Source organism: Mesoplodon densirostris, chromosome 9 (assembly GCF_025265405.1).
Source record: "Mesoplodon densirostris isolate mMesDen1 chromosome 9, mMesDen1 primary haplotype, whole genome shotgun sequence".
Lineage (NCBI taxonomy): Eukaryota > Metazoa > Chordata > Mammalia > Artiodactyla > Ziphiidae > Mesoplodon > Mesoplodon densirostris.
The window spans coordinates 25,454,602-25,477,203 of NC_082669.1; the positions used below are offsets into that span (position 1 = coordinate 25,454,602).

Consider the following 22,602-nt stretch of genomic DNA (forward strand, 5'->3'; position numbering starts at 1 on the left):
AATCCACTCTGGGCCTCTCTGGTGTTTTCTCTCTACTGCAGAAAGACTAAGGTTTTCATAACTCAAGACATATCACGTTGGTCCCCACACAATGGCTTTCCTGTTGTGCTTAACATTAAACAAAATTGTTTAATACAGTGTACTTTATCCTGTTTGATCTGCCTCCTGCCCACCTCTCAAGGCTTGTTTTGCATCACTCTGGTCCTCACACCCTATGCTCCAGATAAACTGGAGCACCATTTTCCATCCTACCACGGTACCTTTGCATGTGCTGGTCCTCTACCTAGATTGCTCTTCTCCCAGCTCATCTCTTCTCTTAAGTTAAGTGGAAGCCCTTCCTAACTCACTCAATCTAATTCATGCCTACTTATTCTTCAGCTATTCCCCAGGGAAGCCTTCCTGAACTTGGCCAGAGTATTCTGTGATCTCAAAGAACTAAGTTCCTTTCCTTCATGGGTAGGAATCACCTCAACTTATAATAATATTCTCATTTCTGTGAGTTTGGTTGTATCAGTTTTATCTAGATTATAAATTCAGTACCTGGAATATAAACTAATAAATAGTTATTGAAGAGGCAAACCATGATCATAGCCATCTGTGAAACTTAGAGAAGAATGTTATTTTGTCCATTCCTTTTTTCATTAAAAGGTATATAAAGATAATAAAGCATCTACAAAGCACTCTAGGTGATACAAAAACTCTCTTCTGTAAAGAGTAAGGAATTATTATTAATAATATTCTTATTATTAATTTTGCTTTTATAGTGCAAGGTAATCTGATATAAACTCCTGCATGCTCTGGGGCCTAATTGACATGCATATTTATTTTAGCATCAATATAGTTAGAGAAATACAAAGTACACATATATTACAATCCTACTTGCTTCATTATAGTTAGAACCACTTCTTATAGTAACTTACAAGAGTCTAGTTTGATTTATGTTGTTTTAGAATATTCAAGCATAACTAAGCCAAGAAATATGCTCATCAAGGTATTCTGAAGAGAAATACAACTTGAAATGGAGTGGAAGACATAAATATTTATTGTCATCAGAATTCAGTTTTCTCTTTATTATATTATAATATAGTAGTAACTGAGGGAGTGATAGAAATGAAGGGAAATGTCTTGGAGAAGGAAAACACGAAGATGCAGGAATGTGCTTCTGGTTGGCCCTTTCTCCTCCGTTGCCCTGCATATTTGTTCTTCAATAAAAAATGATGACCTTCAGCCTGTGTGCTTCTCTCTGCAGGTTTACAGAGAGCCAGTGCAAGAGCCCCTTCACCCTACAGGAGAGACTTTGAGGCCAAGCTCCGCAATTTCTACCGAAAACTGGAAGCCAAAGGATTTGGTCAGGGTCCAGGGAAAATTAAGTGAGTGCTCCAGTGCTTGGCACTGAACTCAGATGGTAGATGTTTCTATCCTTTTCTCCCCTATAACTTGGTAATATATGTTTGGAGATTGGATACCATGGTGTAGTATCAGTCATGTTCATAGAAGGGAGGAAAGAAAAAGTTAGGAAGTTGGAAAGAAAGAAGAAAGGAAGTTAAGAAATTGGAAGGGAGGCAGGAAGAGAAGAGAAGGGAAGGAGAGGGAGAAAGAAAAGTAGATTTCAAACAAAACCATATATAAAATCAATGGTAGACCTTTTCAGAAAACAAGGAATCTTGAACTAAATTTAAAAATCATATGTTTCCCTTTACATATTCTTGGGACAAATTTACCTACTCATTAGTCAAATAGCTTTGATCTTCGGATCTAAGTAAAGAGTTGTGGTCTTTTTCCACTTTGGGTTTATTATTTTCATCTTGAAAAGCCAAACCCAAACTCAGGAATCCAACTTAAGAGATTCTTTTTGGAATTGATCAAAAAGAATCCTAAAGGTAGTCCAACATGACGGAATGTGTCCCATTATGAAAGTGCACGTTGTCCTTGTGCTTTCCTGGTTTTGAAAAGAGTGTCAACATAAGGCCATAGCTGAACTGACGGAATCTATACCTTGTTGGAGAGGCTAGGCAATGAGACCATCAGCCTGGGTCCCCACAGCTCGCCTAGAACACTCCCTAACATCGGAGCCCGAGCACCCGCTCACCACCCACATGACTTCTCCTTTCCAGGCTCATCATTCGGCGAGACCACCTGTTGGAGGGAACCTTCAATCAGGTTATGGCCTATTCCCGGAAGGAGCTCCAGCGAAACAAGCTCTACATCACCTTTGTTGGAGAGGAGGGGTGAGGCACCGGCACTTCTATGGAGACACCTTAGTGTGGGTAGACCAGAGGCCCCAGATCCTGGGTGATTCTTCTCAAGAAGGAGCAGGATGTCTCTAAGCCTTTGCCCCAAGGTGATTCTGATCATGTCCTCCCAGGAGGCCTTTCTCTCCAGGTGTTGCCAATCTTTAGGTTTCATGTTCTCTAAAAGCCTAAGATGATTGGCATGTTCTAGAGTCTGAGGTCACATGGTCAAAGTATAAGCCAAAACTACAAACCTAAACTACTGCATCTTTACTTTCTCATGTGGGTACCCTTCTGAGTTTCTGATCAAAGAACTCTTCCCCCAAGAGTGCACATATATAACTACATACCAAATTTTTCATATAATTTCAGTGATTTCTTGGCAAGCCATCTCAACCGTGTAGGGCACGCCCACCCAGGAGGGCATAGCAGAATGAACTTGAAAGTGTTTTCAATTCATACACATGCACACATGCACCATCACAGGAATTTCTTTTGTACCTCCTACAATGAAGTCCCTGTTTTGAATGGGCCAGTTGTGTGTTTAATCCAAAAGGTATGATATGATCGAGGCCAAAGGTTAAGGAACACTGCCATAGCATTGGTGCATGGCCATCTAGTAAGGACATCATTCCCAAACCAGTCACTGCATTCTCATTTTCTACAGCCAATTATACTTCCCTTGGGATCCACTGTAAAGAGCAGAGGCTGCTCTCTGCTTTCCTAGCACTGACTCTGAAAGGGCAAGCTAGCCCCTGCGTAGGGACAGGTCCCTGGCCTCTCACACGTAATGAGCTTCCCGGGCCTCTGCTTCCTTTGCAGCCTGGACTACAGTGGTCCTTCGCGAGAGTTCTTCTTCCTTTTGTCTCAGGAGCTCTTCAACCCTTACTACGGACTCTTCGAGTACTCCGCCAATGACACCTACACCGTGCAGATCAGCCCCATGTCTGCATTTGTAGAAAACCATCTTGAATGGTAAGAGCTGGAATTTTTACTTTCTCATGTTGGAAAGTTCTGGTCTTTCTTAGTCAGAAGACAGTGGTGTTTCTTGAGGGCCGCTGTGTTTGGAGCAGCGGCCCGATATCATGAGGGCTGATGGGAGTGAATAACAAGGCACTAGAGCAAAGGTTCTCTGCCAGTCTTCACTCAGAATACAAAATAAATTACTAAAGACATGCAAATTTCCTATCAACTGCAAATTGATGTAAGATACTGTCATTGCCTTCTGAGGAGATGTGAAGGTAAGTAGACATAAGTTCTGAATGTTGATAATTCTACTAAAATCCTGAGTACCCTGCAGAGGCTTCTTGAAGGTATTTGTAGGAAATTCTCTGATTTGGTCCAATGGCTTTCACACTGTGGCCATCAGCTTCTGCATCTTGCTGTAAAATAAGTCTGTTGGGTCAGATGATCTCTCAGCATCCTTCTGACTTGAAAATCCAATCTCTTTGGTCCTCTCTTCTTGAGACACCAATTGCCACTTACTGAAATGAGTAAGAAGATCAGTATCAGTCAATTCTGTGTAGTTCTGTGGGTGAGATACCTCAGATATGGGTGTTAGAAGTCTCCAGAAAGCTGCATGGGACATCAAGGATGCCTGCACTTTCCTACTGTGTCACCACCACACCTGACTTGAAAAGTACCCCTGACTTCACTGCAGGAGCTCCTGCCATGAGGAGGGAAACAAGTCTCAGAAACTGCTGATGTGGGTTCTTGTCTGACATTGCTTATTGATGATGTGTCATGGGGCTGCTGGTGAAGGGAGCTTCTCGGGTAACACCTGGGCCTGCTGGGCGTATGGCCCAAATCCCCATATTTTGGTTTTATGGCAACAGAACAACCCATCTCTGCTACGGCTGCCAGCTACAGCCCATGACCTCTCTCTCCAAACACTCTCAGCTTTGAAGTTCTTTTATTGTTTTTTTTCATTTTTTAGAGTTTATTCTATAGAAGTATAGTTGATTTACAACATTGTGTTAACTTCTGCTTTACAGCAAAGTGATTCAGATCTATATTTTTTTCTTTTTCATATTCTTTTCCATTATGGTTTTTCATAGGATATTGAATATAGTTCCCTGTGCAATACAGTAAGACCTTGTTGTTTATCTTTTATCTATTCTATATATAATAGTTTGCATCTGCTAATCCCAAACTCCCAATCCATCCCTCCCCCTCCAACTCTCCCCTTTGGCAACCACAAATCTGTGCTGTATGTCTTTGAGTCTGTTTCTGTTTCGTAGATATGTTCATTTGTGTCATGTTTTAGATTCCACATATAAGTGATATCATATGGTATTTGTCTCTTTCTGACTTACTTCACTTAGTAGGATCATCTCTAGGTCCATCCATGTTGCTGCAAATGGCATTATTTCATTCTTTTTTATGGCTGAGTAGTATTCCATTGTATGTATGTGTGTGTGTGTGTGTGTGTGTGTGTGTGTGTGTACCACATATTCTTTTTCCATTCATCTATTGATGGACATTTAGGTTGTTTCCATGTCTTGGTTATTGTAAATAGTGTGCTATGAACTTAAGGGTGCATGTATCTTTTTGAATTATAGTTTTGTCCAGGTATATGCCCAGCAGTGGGATTGCTGGATCATACGGTAGTTCAATTTTTAGTTTTCTGAGGAATCTCCATACTGTTCTCCACAGTGGCTGCACCAACTTATATTCCCACCAACAGTGTAGGAGGGTTCCCTTTTCTCCACACCCCATCCAGCATTTGTTATTTGTAGATTTTTTTTTTTTTTTTTTTTTTTTTTGTGGTACGCGGGCCTCTCACTGTTGTGGCCTCTCCCGTTGTGGAGCACAGGCTCCGGACGCGCAGGCTCAGTGGCCACGGCTCACAGGCCTAGCCGCCCTGCGGCATGTGGGATCTTCCCGGACCAGGGCACAAAGCCGTGTCCCCTGCATCAGCAGGCAGACTCTCAACCACTGCGCCACCAGGGAAGCCCTGTTATTTATGGATTTTTTAATAATGGCCATTCTGACCATTGTGAGGTGGTACTTCATTGTAGTTTTGATTTACATTTCTCTAATAATTAGTGATATTGAGCATCTTTTCATATGCCTACTGGCCATCTGGATGTCTTCTTTGGAGAAATGTCTCTTTAGGTCTTCTGCCCATTTTTTTTATTGGGTTGTTTGCTTTTTTGTTATTGAGTTGTATGAGCTCTTTATATATTTTGGAAATTAAGCCTTTATTGGTCACATCATTTGCAAATATTTTCTCCTGGTCCATAGATTGTCTTTTCATTTTGTTTATGGTTTCCTTTACTGTGCAAAAGCTTGTAAGTTTGATTAGGTCCCATTTGTTTATTTTTGCTTTTATTTCTATTGCCTTGGGAGACTAGCATAAGAAAACATTGGTACGATTTATGTCAGAGAATGTTTGCCTATGGTCTCTTCTAAGAGCTTATGGTGTCATGTATTTAAGTCTTTAAGCCATTTTGAGTTTATTTTTGTGTATGGTGCGAGGGTGTGTTCTAACTTCACTGATTTGCATGTGTCAGCTCTGAAGTTCTTGAGCTGAAGCAGGCGTGTCTGCATCAAGTGTTACAGTGGGTCTCTTGACTCTCCGCAGGTGAAGAAGCAAATGTGGCCCTTTGTTGTTCCTTTTCCTGTAACTTATCAAATAAAGGGATGATGAAACCTGGGAGGCAGAAACACGTAGATGGGGCAGGCGGAGCAGGAAGTGGCCACTGAGGGGACTTAGGAATGAGAATCAAAGGCCACATCTAACTTAGTCACGTTCAGGCAGGGTTCATCCCAGCAGTGGAAAGTGCCGTACCCCATGCCACAAGAATATATATGTACACAGATTATACTTCCTATAATCCCTTAATTCTCTTAGTCTGTGAGCATGAAATTTAAGATGGTGTCTTGAAGGTCATGAATTGGAGTCAGGAAATATTTTCATCAAATATCGTAGCATATAGGAAGGACTATGCTGGATATTGTGGGATACCTTCATTAATTAAGCAATTGTAAATCAAGCATGTGCTATGTACTAGGAGGATACAAAGACGAAGTGAATGATATCTCCTCCCTCAAGGGGGGAGCACATGAGTAAATCAATAATTCTACTACAATATCTTAAATGCCAGGTTATGCATACATAAAATGTGTGTGTGTGTGTGTGTGTGTGTGTGTTTGAGAGAGAGAGTGCCCCCAAGATGCATATATGAGACTGGGAATTGTATTAAATCACAAGGGAAAATGTCTCACTCAGCCCAAGGCAAGGGGTGGGGGAGTGGGGAGTGAAACCAGGGGATCTCATAAAAAGAGGGGATAATTGTGCCATCTTTTTTTTTTTTTTCTAGAGAGAGTGGGTATACGAGCCAAGCCTTAAGGGGCAGTTGAGTAGGAGACTAGGCAGAGAAGGGGAGAAAAGACGTTTTGAGGATCCAGAATTGGAAACAAGACTCGAAAGGCATGGGAGGGAACAGAGCCTTCGGCAAGCAGTGTAGATGGATCAGAGCCAAGAATGGCCTTTGGGGTTGTGGTGGGAATGAGGCTGGAGACGAAGAAAGAGGCAGATGGTCTCATCCCATAGGGAGAATGCTATCATTGGATTTGTGTTTTCAAAAAGTAAATCTTGCTGTAATGTGGGGAAAATTTTGAGGAGGGAAGGCTGGAAAGAGCCGAGACCAGCTCTGAAGCTGTTGATACGTCCTGGGGAGAAACAGATGGTCAAAACTGAGGCAGAGGCAGGGTCTGAGAGAGGAGGGGACTGACTTTGGGAACTTCTCGGAGGGAGAAGAGACAACTAGTTGGTTCACTGGTTTAATGTTGAGGTGAGGGGGAGAGAGAAATATAGAATAAGTTCAAAGTTTCTGGTTGCACCATGCGATGGATTGGGACCATTCACTGTGATGGGAGTTATGTGAAATAGATGATACTTAGAGGAAAGATGAGGAATTCACCCTTTGACACATAGAATTTGCAGTTTCCCTTATAAATACACATGGATATATTAGTATGTAACTGGAATATGGCCCTGGGGAGCATGAGGGGAGCTGGGCTGGAAACTGAGTTTGAGAGATATCAACACAGCCGGAGTGGCTCAGCCATTGGAGGAGATGGGAGCTCGCAGAGAGGTGGCCCATGCTGATGTGTCAGCAACGGGCAGAGCCAAAGGTCCCTGGGGGGAGCTAAGAAGGAGTGGCCAGGGACTCCCCTGGTGGCACAGTGGTTAAGACTCCACGCTCCTAATGCAGGGGACCCGGGTTCGATCCCTGGTCAGGAAACTAGATCCCACATGCATGCCGCAACTAAGAGTTCGCATGCCACAACTAAGGAACCGGTGAGCCGCAACTAAGACTTGACGCAACCAAATAAATGAATAAATATTTTTTTTAAAAAAGAAGAAGGAGTGACCAGAGTGCTCAGCCTGGGAGGAATGGGACAGAGAAGGAGGTGCTCCGACGAGGACCTGCCGAGGGCGAAGAAGGCAGTCTGAGAAGGTGGAGGCCAGAGGAGGTGTGCAGGCAATAGAAAGGGGTCCCCAGGGGTTCAGAGCCCAGGATTGGGAAGGCAGAGCTTAGGACATCAGGGTAGGGAGAGCGTTCAGATGACCAAGGGAGCTGCATTTGGATGGTGGCAGAGGTTCATGGGGGTAAGCGCCCTGGCGGCGTGAAGGGAACCCAGCATTCTGGAGGAAACCTTGGGATCCAGCGTGTCTCAGCACAGGCGCAGGGGAAGGCCACAGGCAAAGGCCTGATGAGAAGCACAGGAGAAACGCTGGACTTCTGGCCTGCTCAGTCACTTTCCACCAGGGAGGGCACCTCGCCAACTGCCCAGCCCCTGTTTCTTTCGTCCTGACTCTGCTATCTCTGACCATCTCTGGCTGGAGCAGGCCGTGTCAATATGTCTGTTACACTTCAGCGCTTGGAGGAAGGAAACCACAGGGATGTTTTAAGGATTAGCAAAGTTCTCTGGATGGATCCTTTATAAAGGACAAAGGCCCGTAGTGCCTGGCCCAGAGGTGCTAGTTACCCTCTGTCTTTGCAAAGGAAAGGACGTGAGGACTTTCACCCACTGAGGTTCCCACTCACGTTGAGAATATTTGCTGTGTAGCCCGGAAGCAAAATGGCAGGTACCTTTCTGAACAACTAGCAATCTAAACAGAGCTCACGCAGGTGAGAGCTCCCTTTTAGTTCAACATTGGATGATGAATTGTTATGAAGTGAGCCGGGGCCTCGCCTCTGATCCGAGGCTCTGACTCTGAACCTCAGTCCCCTGAGCCCTGGGCTGGCAGAAAAGCCAGGATGCAGAGTCAGCCCTGGTCCCAGATGGTACCACGACCCTCACGTGGGGTCAGACTCTTGTCTCATCAGTGCTTCAGAGGTCCTGGGGGAAGGAAGAGGGTTTCCTTTGGGCGTCACTGCCACACAGAGAGAACTTGAGCCACTGGGTACGAGCCTGCTTTAGCTTTGAATGGGAAGCCCTGCTTGGCTGTGCGTGGCTCAACCAGATGGTAATGCTGCAGTTATTCCTTCTGTGTATTTTCCTACAAGCCATCCTGCACCTTGGGGCAAATGGTCTTAACAAGAAAACCGAGCGCCCCTGAGTGCTGGGCCGTTTTGGCAAAGGGCACGCAGGAGGGCTCAGCACCTGAATGAAGTCACTCTGGGCCTTACACAAAGTGTGGGCAGCAAGTGGGCACTGAGACCCCTGCCTGAGGCTTTGTCACTGTGGTTCCTGCAGCCAGGGGTCGATGCCACTGAAGAAACCTGACTCCCGAGTTCTCAGTTCTGTTGCCCAACCGGGTGCCAGTCCCCACCGGCAGGGCGGGCAAGGCTGCGGCTGATCTCAGATGTAGTCGCCTGGCCCTCCTTCCTTCTTCACTCCCCCCTGGGACCCTTTATCCCGTGATCCACGTGGGCTGTGAGGAAGATGACACTTACTATGACCAACACATCACTCATAAGAAAACAGAGACCAAAAGATTACAGGGCTCATCACAGTCACAGCCTTGACATTGTAAAGCTAGAAGTTGTCCCTAATGCAGGACAGGCCAGGGCGGGAGTCTGCCTGGAAGGGGAGTGACTTCTGGCCCCTGCCCTCCTCTTCCCTCTGCAGAGAGGCCCTGCAGACCAGAAATAAACAGGGAGAAAACTGATCAGCTTTACAGGTTTAAACATCACCCAGGATGGAAACATTGCTCGGGTATGGCTGGAAGAGGTCATTTTGTAAATTATTATTCTGGTTCTTTATCTTTTCACTGGCCCTCCTTTTGTGTCCCACACTCTGTTTTGTCTGTTGTGTCCCCTTTAAAGAGTAAGCTCCATGAAAGCAGAGATGGGTCTGTCTTATTTTACTCCGGCACAGGCCTGGCACTTTGAGGTGTTCAAAATAACACGTCATTGACGATTGGGTGCCTAAGTGAGAATTGTTCCACAAGCCACACCAGCCACTTCCTTGTACCAGGGCCGTTAAGACAGAGGGCTCGTATCTTCCATGTGCAATTAATTGCTCAAAGGTCGCACTTTTATTTGTCATCTCTGGTTTTAAAGCCCTTACAGTGTCGGCAATAAACACGCATGTCCCCTGGGAGCTTTGCACTTAGCTCTGCATGAGGTCCAGCTTGTTACTGACACAGTGCCCGCCCCCTCTCACACTGGCACCTCCAGGCCAGGCAGTACCCCAGAGATGGGCAGAGAGGCCTCTGGCACCAGGTCCTTCTCCTGCTAGCTCCTCCTTGACTGTAGCTGCTTGAAATTCTCTGCTTCCTGCTCCCTGTGTGTGGGTTTTGCATACCCTGGGATACAGCCCCGAAATCAAAAGCCCGCATATGGGGCATAGCGATTCAACCCCCTTCCCTTTATTCCTAGTCAAGCGTCGAGAGATACTAATATGAATAAATATGGTGACATTTCTATATACACACATTAAGTAAACTGGAAAAAAATCTGTTTTTTTGAACTTCAGCCTAAAAGGAATTCCTGTAATTGCCGTTTCATTACTTATTTGTATTACCCAATTAAGTGGTATGGACCCTGCTGGGACCCTAGCCCCACCAGGCTCTCTGCAGCAACAGGGGAGGGTTCTTTTTCCGTTTGGTTGGAGCAGCCAAATAATGAAACCAAAGCTGAGAACGACACAGCACAAGCTTTATTCAGTAACCAAAGAATGGAGAAGCAGGAACTAAGTTCACAGATCAACTTCTCACCCACCAGGAAAGAGATTTAATTTTTTGGAGTAAAGACAAAGAGAGGAGGAATGAGGCTAATGATGGAGAGATTTATGCATTAGTCTACTGGGGAAGAGGCTGGGCTTTTTCAGGGGAGTGGGATGCCACGCCCTTATCCTTTTTTGGTCCTTAATGTCCGGTCATGGCCAGGGTAGTTGTGTCATTTAGTATGCTAATGTAGTAAAACCAGTGTCTAAGGAGACTCAGGGTCTGTTGGAGGTCAGATTCGTTGCCATCTTGGTCCCACCTGGTTCCACCTGTGTTTTTTTTTGTTTGTTTGTAGCTTCCTTTCTTATCTCTGGACCCTTTAACTTAAAGATTTATGTTAATTCCTGCTAAAGGCGGGGGTTGGCAGGTTTTGAACAAAGACCTGGAGCAACTGTGGCAGCATTTGTACCACTGACTTTCCCAGTTGATAAGGACCCTGTCAAAATCAGCAAGGGTAACACTCATGCCAAGTAAGAGAGAGGAGGTGGAGCTGGAACCCCGTTGGGCCTCCCAAGGGAGCTGTGGTCACAGATGGACACAGCCCTGCCCCCCACTGGGAGGGGCCGGGAAAGAGCACAACACCCTCTTCCATCCTCCAGTCCCACTGGCCAAGCCAACCATGCACAGAGGGCACAGGATCTCCAGCCATGGCAGCCCATAGCAGCCTGTCCCCAAGGTCACAGAGCAGGACAGAAAATTGTGGGAAACCCATGAGGAGTGTAGGGCAGGAACTGAAAATAACCGGAGGAGCCTCTACCATTCAGGACTTTCAATCCATCCACTAGAAATATTACCATTTGCTAAATTGTATGTGTCTTTGACCGAGAAATCTTAAAGTAATATTCTAAATTCCATATCTTCATTCTTTGATTATGATTGTCATTTGCAGATTAGTGAGGTGCTCATATGATGATCTTTTTATTCTTTTAATCACCATCGCATGTTCATTTTATGTCCCTGGAGATACAGAAGTTAATATAAAACTAAACAATGAAACACCCATTGAAAACTTCTTAAACATGCCAAGCACTGTTCTAGACACTTCCATCTAACAGCACTATAGCCCAGATACTACTTAGTATACTGCTTTTACAGATGAAGAAAATAAGGTGCAGATATAACCAAAATCACAGAGATAGTCACAGACCAAGCTGGGATTGGAACCCAGGAAACCTGGCCCCAGTGTCAGGCTCTAGCCCCCTGACTAAGGCAAAGTCAGATATTTAATTGGGCAAATTACAATACAATGTGATAAATGCTATACGTACATCTATTGTAGAACTTATCACATTGCATGGTAATAAGTATTAGGTACAAGGAGCTTTAAAAATGATGAGGGCTTCCCTGGTGGCGCAGTGGTTGAGAGTCCGCCTGCCGATGCAGGGGACACAGGTTCGATCCCTGGCCCGGGAAGATCCCACATGCCGCAAAACAACTAAGCTCGTGTGCCACAACTACTGAGCCTGTGCTCTAGAGCCTGTGAGCCACAACTACTGAGCCCACATGCCGCAACTATTGAAGCCTGCGCGCCTAGAGCCCGTGCTCCACAATGAGGGAAGCCACTCAAATGAGAAGCAGCCCGCACACCGCAACGAAGAGTAGCCCCCACTCGCCGCAACTAGAGAAAGCCCGTGTGCAGCAACGAAGACCCAACACAGCCAAAAATAAATAAATAAATAAATAAAATTTTAAAAAAAGAAGAAAAATGAGTGGGAATAGTTAGTTGGCTGGCAGAGATGGGAAGAGGAAACTTCCAGGGAGAGGGCCCAAAATTCATAGCAGGATGGCCGGTGAGCAAGCAGATGTCAGTTGGATTTGGCTGCAAAATAGAGAAAGAGAAAGGCTGTAAGTCACCTTGTGTCAAATAGGGAAGTGCATTTAATGGCATCCAGGGAGTTTGGATTTTATCACAAAGATGACAATGTATTTTTTGGGGGGTGGAGGAATGTCTTGATCAGGTCTGTATTTTAGAAAGTCAACTCTGGTTATAAGTATGTGAATTGGAGTGGAAATGGGGTTGTCATTTTAAGTGGCAGTTCTTTGAAATAGTTCTTTGAAAAGAGGAGAAAGTATCAAACTAGGGCAGAAAGCTATTTCATAAGAAGGATGAGCAAATGAGCAAAACTTGGTGATGGATTATAGACAGTGGTGGGGTTCAGTATATGAAATTTCCCACTTGCATAAAATGATGTGTATGAAAATACCAGGTCAAAAGTTCTCATCTTTTTTTTTTTAATTTATTTTTGGCTGCATTGGGTCTTCGTTGCTGCGCGCGGGCTTTCTCTAGTTGCGGCGAGCAGGGGCTACTCTTTGTCGTGGTGCACAGTCTTCTCATGGGGGTGGCTTCTCTTGTTGCAGAGCAAGGGCTCTAGGTGCACAGGCTTCAGTAGTTGTGGCATGTGGGCTCAGTAGTTGTGGCACACGGGCTTAGGTGCTCCGCGGCATGTGGGATCCTCCCGGACCAGGGCTCGAACCCGTGTTCTCTGCATTGGCAGGCGGATTCTTAACCACTGCACCACCAGGGAAGTCCTCTTATCTATTTTTATGGAGGCATAAACAACAAAACTATAAATGTGAAAAGCTCCAAACTTATTTTTATATCTAATAAATTATGAATAGAGCAAAATGCATATACTTTCTAATCATTATGCTTGAATAGAAAAGATTCACATTCCAGCTGAAAAATCTCCTCTAAGGACCTTCCCTCAGCACTCATTTTAAAATAGCCCAGCCATTTATAACTCTCCAACTTAACATCTTAATTCATTATATTGACAGAACTTATCGCTCTCTGAAATAAACTGTACTTATAGATTTATATTGTATACTTGTAACTCATTACTGTGTGTCTCTCCCCCTGAAAGTCTGAGGTCTTTCCTAGTCACAAACTTGGCACTCAGTAAATGAGTGTGGAGGGAAGGAAAGAAAGAAAGAAGGACAGGAGGGACAGAGGGCAGAAGGGAGGGTGGATGGATGGATGGATGGAGGGATGGATGGATGGATGAGTTTCAATCTCATTTCAATTTTTAGTTCAGAATATTTGTAATTCAGAAAAACGGGTCATTGTCAAGCATCATTTAAGTTCTACTAGATGTTCTCTCTGAAATCACCACTGAAAACTCTTTTTCTCTTTCAATGATTCTGAATGCCACTTTTCCCAGAGCAAATCTAAGATGCGCTAAACAACTGAAAGAGGTGAACTTCTCTATTTTGAGGAAGAGTGCCAGCGTGTCGACGTGCTCTGTTCATTAAGTATTAGCATGTATCGTTTTAAGAAGTCATGGTGATGTGAGTCACTCTTTACATAATCGTCAGTGTAAGAAGAATTTTCAGAAGCCAGGGTTCAAATCTGACGCTGTTTAATCCGTTTCTGTGCAACCACCAGAAGGTCCGTTTGCTCGTTTCATGTCAGTGATGGTGACAGATCTAACCCTCCTATATCATAACCAGAAATCCTGGGACCTCTCCAGCCAAAATCTCCAAGAACCTTTGCTAACTGTGAACCAGACTCCCCCATGTCCTTCTATCCCTGCTCTGACCTCTCCCTTTCCAAGCAGACACTACCTGAGTGGCAAAAACTTCTGTTTTCAGGTATTTAGCAAGAGGAGGGGGAGGCGGGAGGGAGGCTTCTTGGAGCATGTTTAGAGTTTGGCCAAGTGGGTATTAAGTATAATTGCAGAGTTTTATGGAACTTAAGAAGTCATGGATAACACACTTTCAACATCCCTTACTGTATCTGCAGAGTCTGAATTAGTAGGTAGAAACCACAATATCGCGAGATTCCATTGGATGTCTCCTGGCCCTTCAACCCCCAAGGGCCCCTTCTGAGAGAAGAGCTCAGTGTGTCATTTTCATTTGAGTCAAGGGTCAGATAAGCTCCGCCATGCCACGTCATCCCAATAGCAGCCCCCAGGTTCCTTCCTAGGCACCTACAAGAGCTTGCCTGGTTCCATCTCTGGCTGAATCTGAGTAGCCTTCCTAGCAATGCCTAGAGAGGCTCAGGGCACACATTAGCTGGGAAGGCACCATAAAATGTGCGTGTCTGGTTGTGACTATGTCCACTTCTTAACATAACTTTCTTTAGAACTTGCGAGAAACTTCTAGTAAAGCTTTCAAAACAATTAGCGAGAACACTCTTTTTCAACGCTTGCCTTATGCAGAAATAGGCCTAAGGATGTACGAGATTTATATCACAAAGGTGGCAGTTCAAGTCAGTTGGAAAAGAACGGACTATATAGTCAATGAGGCCACTATAACTGGCTCTACAACCAAAAAAATTGAGGTTAAATTCCTCTCCAACTTGAAAGCACATGTAAAAAATGTAACAGTAAGATTTCTTCAAAAAACTCTAGGTGACTTTCTATATATTCTAGAAAATAAACATTATTGAGAACAGAAAACAAACTCAGGAAACTTTGAGTGGTAGAGGCTTTTTCACTCAAGATTGGAACCCTGGAATCTAGCAAAGAAAAGGAAAATATATTTGAATATATAAAAATGAAAATACTTTTTATGGCAAAAATACCATGAATAAAGGCAAAAGGCAAGCTTTGATTTTGAAAAATAATCTTTGCAACTCAGGAAAATCAGAGGCTGAAAATCTGCAATACAGATTTCAAAGAGCTCTTCCACCTGGAAAAGAAGAGGAGAAACAACTCTAGAAAAATCAGCAAAGAAAATGAAAAAAGCTGTTCAGAGAAGAAAAAATCCAAATAATCACCATACCCATAAAAAGAATTTCAATTTTATCAGTGGCCAGGGATATTTAAGCAAAATAAAGAAACAATGATATATCACTTTATAACAATCAAATTGGCAAATATTAAAAAGAATCATATGTCCTCTTTTTAGGAGGACATGGGTGAAAGTTTATTCTCTTCCATCACCAATAGAAACATGAATTTTGAGAGCCTCTTTTAAAAACACAAGCAACAATATATACTAAAACTTTTAAACCCATATACCCTCTGGCCCATGAATCTCTCTCATAGAAATAAAAGCACTGCTATAAGGACTCTTATAATAACAGCTAATATTATTGAGCCCTTATTATGGGCCAGGTATCTTTGCAAAAGCTCTACATGAGTTGCACATCCTGTTATGATCTCCCTATTTTACAAATGAGGAAACTGGTACCCATAGAGGTTTAGTACTTGCCCAAGGTAGCATAGCTAATAAATGGCAGAGCCAGGAATCCAACCCAGGCAGCATGGCTCTCCAGTGCAAACTTTAAAAGCTATCCTATCCTCCCTAACAAAACATACCAGGATGTTTATTTCAGTATCGTTTGTAAAGACACAAGTGTAGAAGCAATCCAAGTGTCCATCAACAGAGACCAGTTAACTTCATCACAGCAGCTCCACACTGCACCATGATATGAGGCATAAAAGAGCTGAATTAGAATCTTACCAGATGATGGAAGAGGATTTCTTCAGGATATTGTTGAGGGGAGAAAAGCAGAAAACTATGAACAACACAATTTAAAAACCAAAAAATAATGATGCAAAACCTGTACCTGTATGGATATAGATATGTAAATATAAATAACTTAGTATGTGATTACATGATTTAGAGGAAAAATATGGAAGGATACATCTTAGTCAGCATGGGTCCCAGGAGATGAGATGAGGAGAGAGCAGCCAACCAGGCCAGAAGGAGACAAAACTAATGATAATAAAAAAGTATCTACGAGCATATTAATGAATTGATATAAAAATTACAAGTGTGGGGCTTCCCTGGTGGCGCAGTGGTTGAGAGTCCGCCTGCCGATGCAGGAGACACGGGTTCGTGCCCCGGTCCGGGAAGATCCCACATGCCGCGGAGCGGCTGGGCCCGTGAGCCATGGCCGCTGAGCCTGCGCATCCGGAGCCTGAGCTCCGCAACGGGAGAGGCCACAACAGTGAGAGGCCCGCGTACCGCAAAAAAAAAAATTACAAGTGTGTATACATTTTTAAAAATAAATCCCTAATGACTGAAATGCCATTTGGTACAAATGGCTTAGCTAAGTTATTAGAAAGAAACAAGTGTCTTAGACACGAATTCCTCAACGCGCCCTCCGATTTCTGAGGACCCGATGCTGGTTGCACAAACTGCTGGGCAGTCAGTGAGCCTCTGGTGTATTAGAAATGCCACACGGACGCACTCCCACCTCGCTCACTCTACCTCTGGTGTCTTCCACTCTCCATCCCATTTGCCCTCCCTTTCCTTAGCCCCCAAATCTTTAATAATTTCCAGTGTCTACAAAATGAAGTCCAGATTCCTCGGATCCTCAGGGACTCCCCAAGGTGCAAGATCACCTGTCTTGGGACACCATCTACCTCTCCCACCAGCTCTTCTACCCAGTCCCCGCGCTCCGTCAGGCGCACTCCTCTCCCTTACGGGCCCCATCATTTCCTCTGTTCTCTCATTTAAGGGTGGGTCCACGTGTCACCCACCCTTAAAGCCCATTTAAAATACTTTATAGTTCTCTTGTGACTTCTTTCCTGAACTTTCTTCTGAAGAGTAAGTTCATCTTCTCTTGAGTTCTTTTTTTTTTTTTTAATATTTATTTATTTGGCTGCACCAGCTCTTAGTTGCAGCATGCAGGATCTTTAGTTGTGGCATGCATGCAGGGTCTAGCTCCCTGACCAGAAATTGAACCTGGACCCCCTGCATTGGGAGCATGGAGTCTTAACCCCTGGACCACCAGGCAAGTCCCCTTGAGTTCTTTTAGAAACAAAGGTTTTCAGACACTTTTAGCTGAAACCTTGATTTCCAATGAAATTTATATTCAGTCCCAGTATCTAGGACAGAAGAAGGTGGAGCTAGTCTCCTTCAAGGAGTCTGGGGGCTGGTCATTTGTCCACTCAGACTCTTCTTCCTCCCCGCCATCTTTATGCTTCTGTGCAAAACAGTTTGAATAAAACACCACTCTGGGCTGTCTGCATTTCTCATTCCATCTCTCCCTGGCTACTCTGTATTGTAAGGATTTGTGCTAGCTTCGAAATTGGATCAAGCAGCAAGCACGTTATGGCCCCTTGCAACCAGCATGGTTTCTGGCATACAGGCAGCCCCCTTCAGTTCCTGAGGCAGGGTGCCACACAGCCAGAGGAGTAAATTCCTGCTGCAACTCTCAGCTGCTGTGTGACCCTGGGCAGGTTTCTCAACCTATCTGAATCTCAGCCTCCTTTCCCATGAAAAGGTGATAACAGTGCCTATTCTGTGTGATGGTTGTAAGGGTCCCGGAAAAGTGACTGGTACCCAGTAGGCGTTTAACAGATGTGGATGCCATCATTCTGTCCTTGAGTGTATGTGTGTATTTTATAGGGACATCAGAAAGTGTTAGAGAAAGCTAGGTTGGTTTCTCTTGATCCCAGGCTTCTAAGTCTTGGCACTATTGACATTTGGGGCCAGATGATTCTTTATGGTGGGGACTGTCCTGTGTGTTGGAGGATGTTGAACAGCGTCCCTGGCCTCTGCCCACTAGGTACAGTCCCACCACTACCACCACCCCGGGGTTGTGACAACCAAAAGTGTCTCTAGATACTGCCAAACTACGTACTATTGAGAACTACGGCTTTAATGTTCCCATATGGAAAAAGCTTGGAAAAAGAAATGTGTCACGTGGCTGACCAAGGGCAGCAATATTTTTGCAGGATTAAGAATATTTCCCTGGCCTATAGTTCTATAAAAAAACGTGTTCATATTCAACATCTCTGGTTCCTGGACCAGCATAACCCAGCCCCTGAGCAGGGACGGGGCAAGAGCCACAGTGTAGTCAGGCTCCTGAGCTGAGTCCATGCTCTGATTCCCTTCAAGTCCATCCAGAAGAGAACCTCCCACTTGCTTCCTCTTTTTTTTAATACCCTTTATGAGTTGTTTCAAACATATACAAACAACAGACATGCCTAATGCTCTTATCACCCAGTTTCAAGAACTTGTACACTTCTCCAGACCTGATTTTTGATTTTTTTAAAGTAAAATTTACACGTTACATGCACAAACTTTATCTGTATATTTTTGACAAATGTATGTACATTTATATCCTACATCCTTATAAAGATATGGAATTTTTCTGTCACCTCAAAAATCTTCTCGTGGTCCTTCCCAGTCTATCTCTGACCCCTCTCAACTCCATGAAACCACTGAATAGATATTTTCAGCACCTGTTTTCTTTGTATGCTCTAGAACTTCATAGAAATGAAATAGTTAGTCCTCTTTAGTGGTAATTCTTCCACTTGCTTTTTTTTTTTAACATCTTTATTGGAGTAGAATTGCCTTACAATGGCGTGTTAGTTTCTGCTGTATAACAAAGTGAATCAGCTCTACATATACATGTATCCCTGTATCTCCTCCCTCTTGCGTCTCCCTCCCTCCCTCCCTCCCTATCCCACCCCTCTAGGCTTGCCAGGACGGTTGCCTCCCCGACTCATTCAGGGACAGAGCTTGGAGTGATGCCACGCCCCTTGGGAATCAGGATTCCCACAGCATTCCTGGGTGGTTGGGAGGGTAGAGGGCAGGGAGTGTTCAGGCAGGTAGTTTTGTCACCTGCCCAGCTGCAGGCCACCCTGTCCCCGCAGGCCTGCATGTGCAGGAGGACCAGATGCCACGCCTCAGTCTTCCCACAGACCAGGAGGGAACAATTACAGAGCAAACCACTGGCGGGAATGTCAGGACCAAGCCCAACCCACGATTAGCTGTAGAGATGGGACACAAGCTTAGGGCCAAACCCTGAACTCAGCTGGCAGGAATGTGCACCCAGCAGAGGGAATGCAGACAGCGCCGGGCGTGGCGTGGGAGCGGGGAAATGTCGTTCTGTACGTACAGGGAGCTGCGAAGAATCAAGACTGCCCTTTTCCCAAATAGTGACTGCAGAACAGCTCCATAGCGGGGACGTGCTTTTTGCTGGCACTTGCCCCCGCTGTTTGCACTGCGTTCACATTCCAAAGGGAACTCTGTTTGTTTTCATTTGTATTAGCCGTCTGTGGACCTGCTCACTGCTTTTTCTGGAAGCTCAGTTGGGTGGGGCAGCTGGAAGGGCGCAAGGTTTTTGAGGAGACAATGAAAGAAGAAAAGGAAAGACTTGTACGGCACAGGTGGAAAGAGAAACTGAAACCAGGGCAGCCCTTTGTCCTCTGGACTGGAGGGAAACACGTGGCAAGTGTCACCACCTACAGGCTGGTGACACAAGAAGGGGATTAGCTTGGGACAAAAGGAAGAACCCCTCCCCTATTTAATGGGACAGGAGGAGGCATGGATGCAGGTCACTGGGCTGAGAGGAGGCCAAGCAGGACACTTCACACCCTCTGCTTTTGGAAGAGACAGGTCTTTGAACTCCATCCTTCCCTGGTGCCCACACAGAGAGCACAGTGACTGTTGCCTAAGTCAAAACTTCACTTCTGAATTTCACGCCATATTTTTCCATCGTAAAAACAAAAAAAGGATGAGGGACTTGGAGTCTGTGGTCCTCAAACTTTAGTCAACAACTGCAGAGCTTGTTTTAAATGCAGATTCCCAGAGCGCACCCCACAGAGAGTCTAATCTCCAGGCACCTATATTCGAACAAGCACCCCAGGGAACCTGATGCCAAAGGGAGGATCGCCACCCTTGGAGAAACACTGCCACAGATGCTGGCGGCGGCTTCAGGAGCCCTCCAGAGAGTGTGAGAAGAAGAAAGCTAGATGTGAGTGCAGTTTTCACACAAAGAAATGAAATCACCCCAGCCAGAAACAACAGATTTTCACTCCATTTACCAATACGTGAGAAGTTAGAAAACATGAAGGTCCAAAGAGGAAGGCAATAATATTGGGTAGAGCATGGAAACACATATTGTGTGGGAATATGAGTATTTAATGCACTTAAATAGTGAGGATGAGAAAGGATAATTGTTTTTAATTAATCAAAGTTACAAGCATAAGGAAAAAGGAGTATCTTTGAGATGGGTTTTTAAAATATAATAGAATTTAGCAATTATGGAGTGCTTTTTCATCTTCAAAGAACCTATTAGCATTAAAGTACTCTTTTCTAAAATTCTCCCTCGAGGTAGGTAAGCAAAATTGAACATTATTATCCCTTATTTGTACATGGGGAGAGAAAAGTGGAGAGGCTGTTTCAACCTAACATTGAAAGGACTTTAAAAAAAATAATAAGTTCCCACCATAGAGATCTGGGTTTCCCACCTTTAGCTCTCCTGGATGCTTATATTATTGGACAAGAAGTCACAGCACATTTGGGATAAGTGACCACTGGTGGAGGTGTGAATAAGTTTCTGTGCTGCACAGAGGCGGGATATGCCATTTCCTGTTCTCCTAATTTCCCTGGTGTGTTAGGATTTAAACTGAGCAAAGGTTTCAAAAGAATCAAAGTTAATTAATTTGACCAGGCTGTTTACATTATCTTACTTCAGTGTCCTAACATGTAACCTGGGGATTAAAAATTAGGCTTCGATTATGTGCCTCAAACTTTTTTGTGGATACATTACGACTTGATTAAGTAAATGGAAATGGATGCTGCCCCCCTTAAAAATTTGCTTTGAGGACAAAGGAAATGAAAATACTCTAGTAACAATACAAGCCCGAGAATAAATTACAATATGTAGTTAATATCACGGCTGAGAAATCCTTACGCTTGACCCTTTCTAAGTATAAAAATGTTAAAAATTGGAACTATTGGTTAAGTCATTGAAAGATGTACTTTCCAAGAGATGTGTTCATTTTCTGATTTGTTTAAATACCAAATAGAATTAAGAGAGTCAGCATCTCATCTTCAAAAGACTTTTTGTCTGTTGGAAGAGCTTTTCTAAAAACATAAGTTATGTGAAAATACAAAGGTTTATCTTCTGTCTAGCCTCAATTTCATTAGAGGAAATATATATTCAGAGCAGTGGGAAGGGTGAAGAGTTTTACAGCAACAGAATTTGGAATGAATGGAGGGCCAGGGCCAGGGTCAGGGTCACCCACCTGGAATGGATTTCCTAAGTTAAGAATAGTAAAGCTGTCTGGGAAAAAAATGTATTGAAAAGGACATTTGCACAGGTGGACCTGGGACAAAAGTTCAACCCTAGTCAAGTTGAGAACAGGATCAAGGTACCTAAATGGTCTCAGGATCTGAGAAGGGGAATAATTGGTGGAGACATATAAATCTAATGATTAGGAACATCATTGCAAAAAACACAGGGGAATCACTCCAGACATCTAAGAAAATGTGTGACATAATCCAGGAGACAGACCCTCAGGCACAGGCTGGGAACAGACCAGACAGATGCCTTGGGACCTCTGGGGCACAAAGGGGCAAGAAGGACTTTCAGGTTTCAGATGATGAATAGCAAACGTAGACTCCAAGGTTGGCTTTCCTTACTCTCCAGACTTCTAGGGACTTTCTCCTTATATTCTCATCTCAAGGAATATCAACTAATTCTATGCTATAACGAAAAATATAATCAGTCGATGAATCTTCAAAACAATCAAGCTAAATAGAACATAGTCGCAAGCCCTGACATCATGTTGATTCATTTATATATTGTTTATGCTTCCCATACTTCCCCTCTACCAATACAATTAATTCAGAACCAATTATTTAGATAGCTTCAAGTATTCCTGGTATGTGGTTATACCAGTACGTATGCTTTTGTGTAGCATGAGAACATGATGTTGTCAGAGCCATTATTATTTTGCCAGTCAGGTGGAAATTACAGAATGTCATTTCAGTTGAGACTTAGGTAGTAGTTCAGTAATTCTAATAATTTCCTGAACCATAATGTCACTAGTCTGTATGCCCCATGGAAGCTTGGGAGCCTTGTCTGTTGTGCTCTAAGTACCCCAGCAACTAGACAGTGCCTCAAAAATGGTGGGTACCTCAATATGATTTGTTGAAAGACTGAATGAATGAATGAAAAACCTAAAAGTTGCTTAGGTTATATCAAATTGATTATTTTTTTCACCTGACTCCGTTTTTGTGTAATACTGTGCATTGCTTAATGAGTCACAGGTAGAGAAGGACACAACACTTAAAGGGTCAATAGGGCACTATGGGTTTTGCCTGGATCACAGTGACACTGTTATTCCTTTATTCTCTGGTCTTTGCAGCTCAGATAATTAAGACCTTTTAAACCTTCACCTTCCTGTTTTACCCAGTTAGATGAGGATATAGCAGATCTCAGAACATTTCAGTTATCCAGACAAGCAGCATGTTTTGGTCAACTTTCCTATA

General features: G+C 43.9%; 1 protein-coding gene across 1 annotated transcript in view; it reads left to right on the top strand.

The window, feature by feature from the left end:
- The window catches only part of HECW1 (HECT, C2 and WW domain containing E3 ubiquitin protein ligase 1), a 249,871-nt gene that overhangs the window by 199,696 nt on the left and 27,573 nt on the right, over window positions 1–22,602 (top strand). The window contains exons 19-21 of the mRNA XM_060108182.1: window positions 1,250–1,370; window positions 2,115–2,228; window positions 3,054–3,206. Coding sequence (XP_059964165.1) covers window positions 1,250–1,370; window positions 2,115–2,228; window positions 3,054–3,206 — 388 coding nt within the window. The remainder of the gene's footprint in view (window positions 1–1,249; window positions 1,371–2,114; window positions 2,229–3,053; window positions 3,207–22,602) is intronic.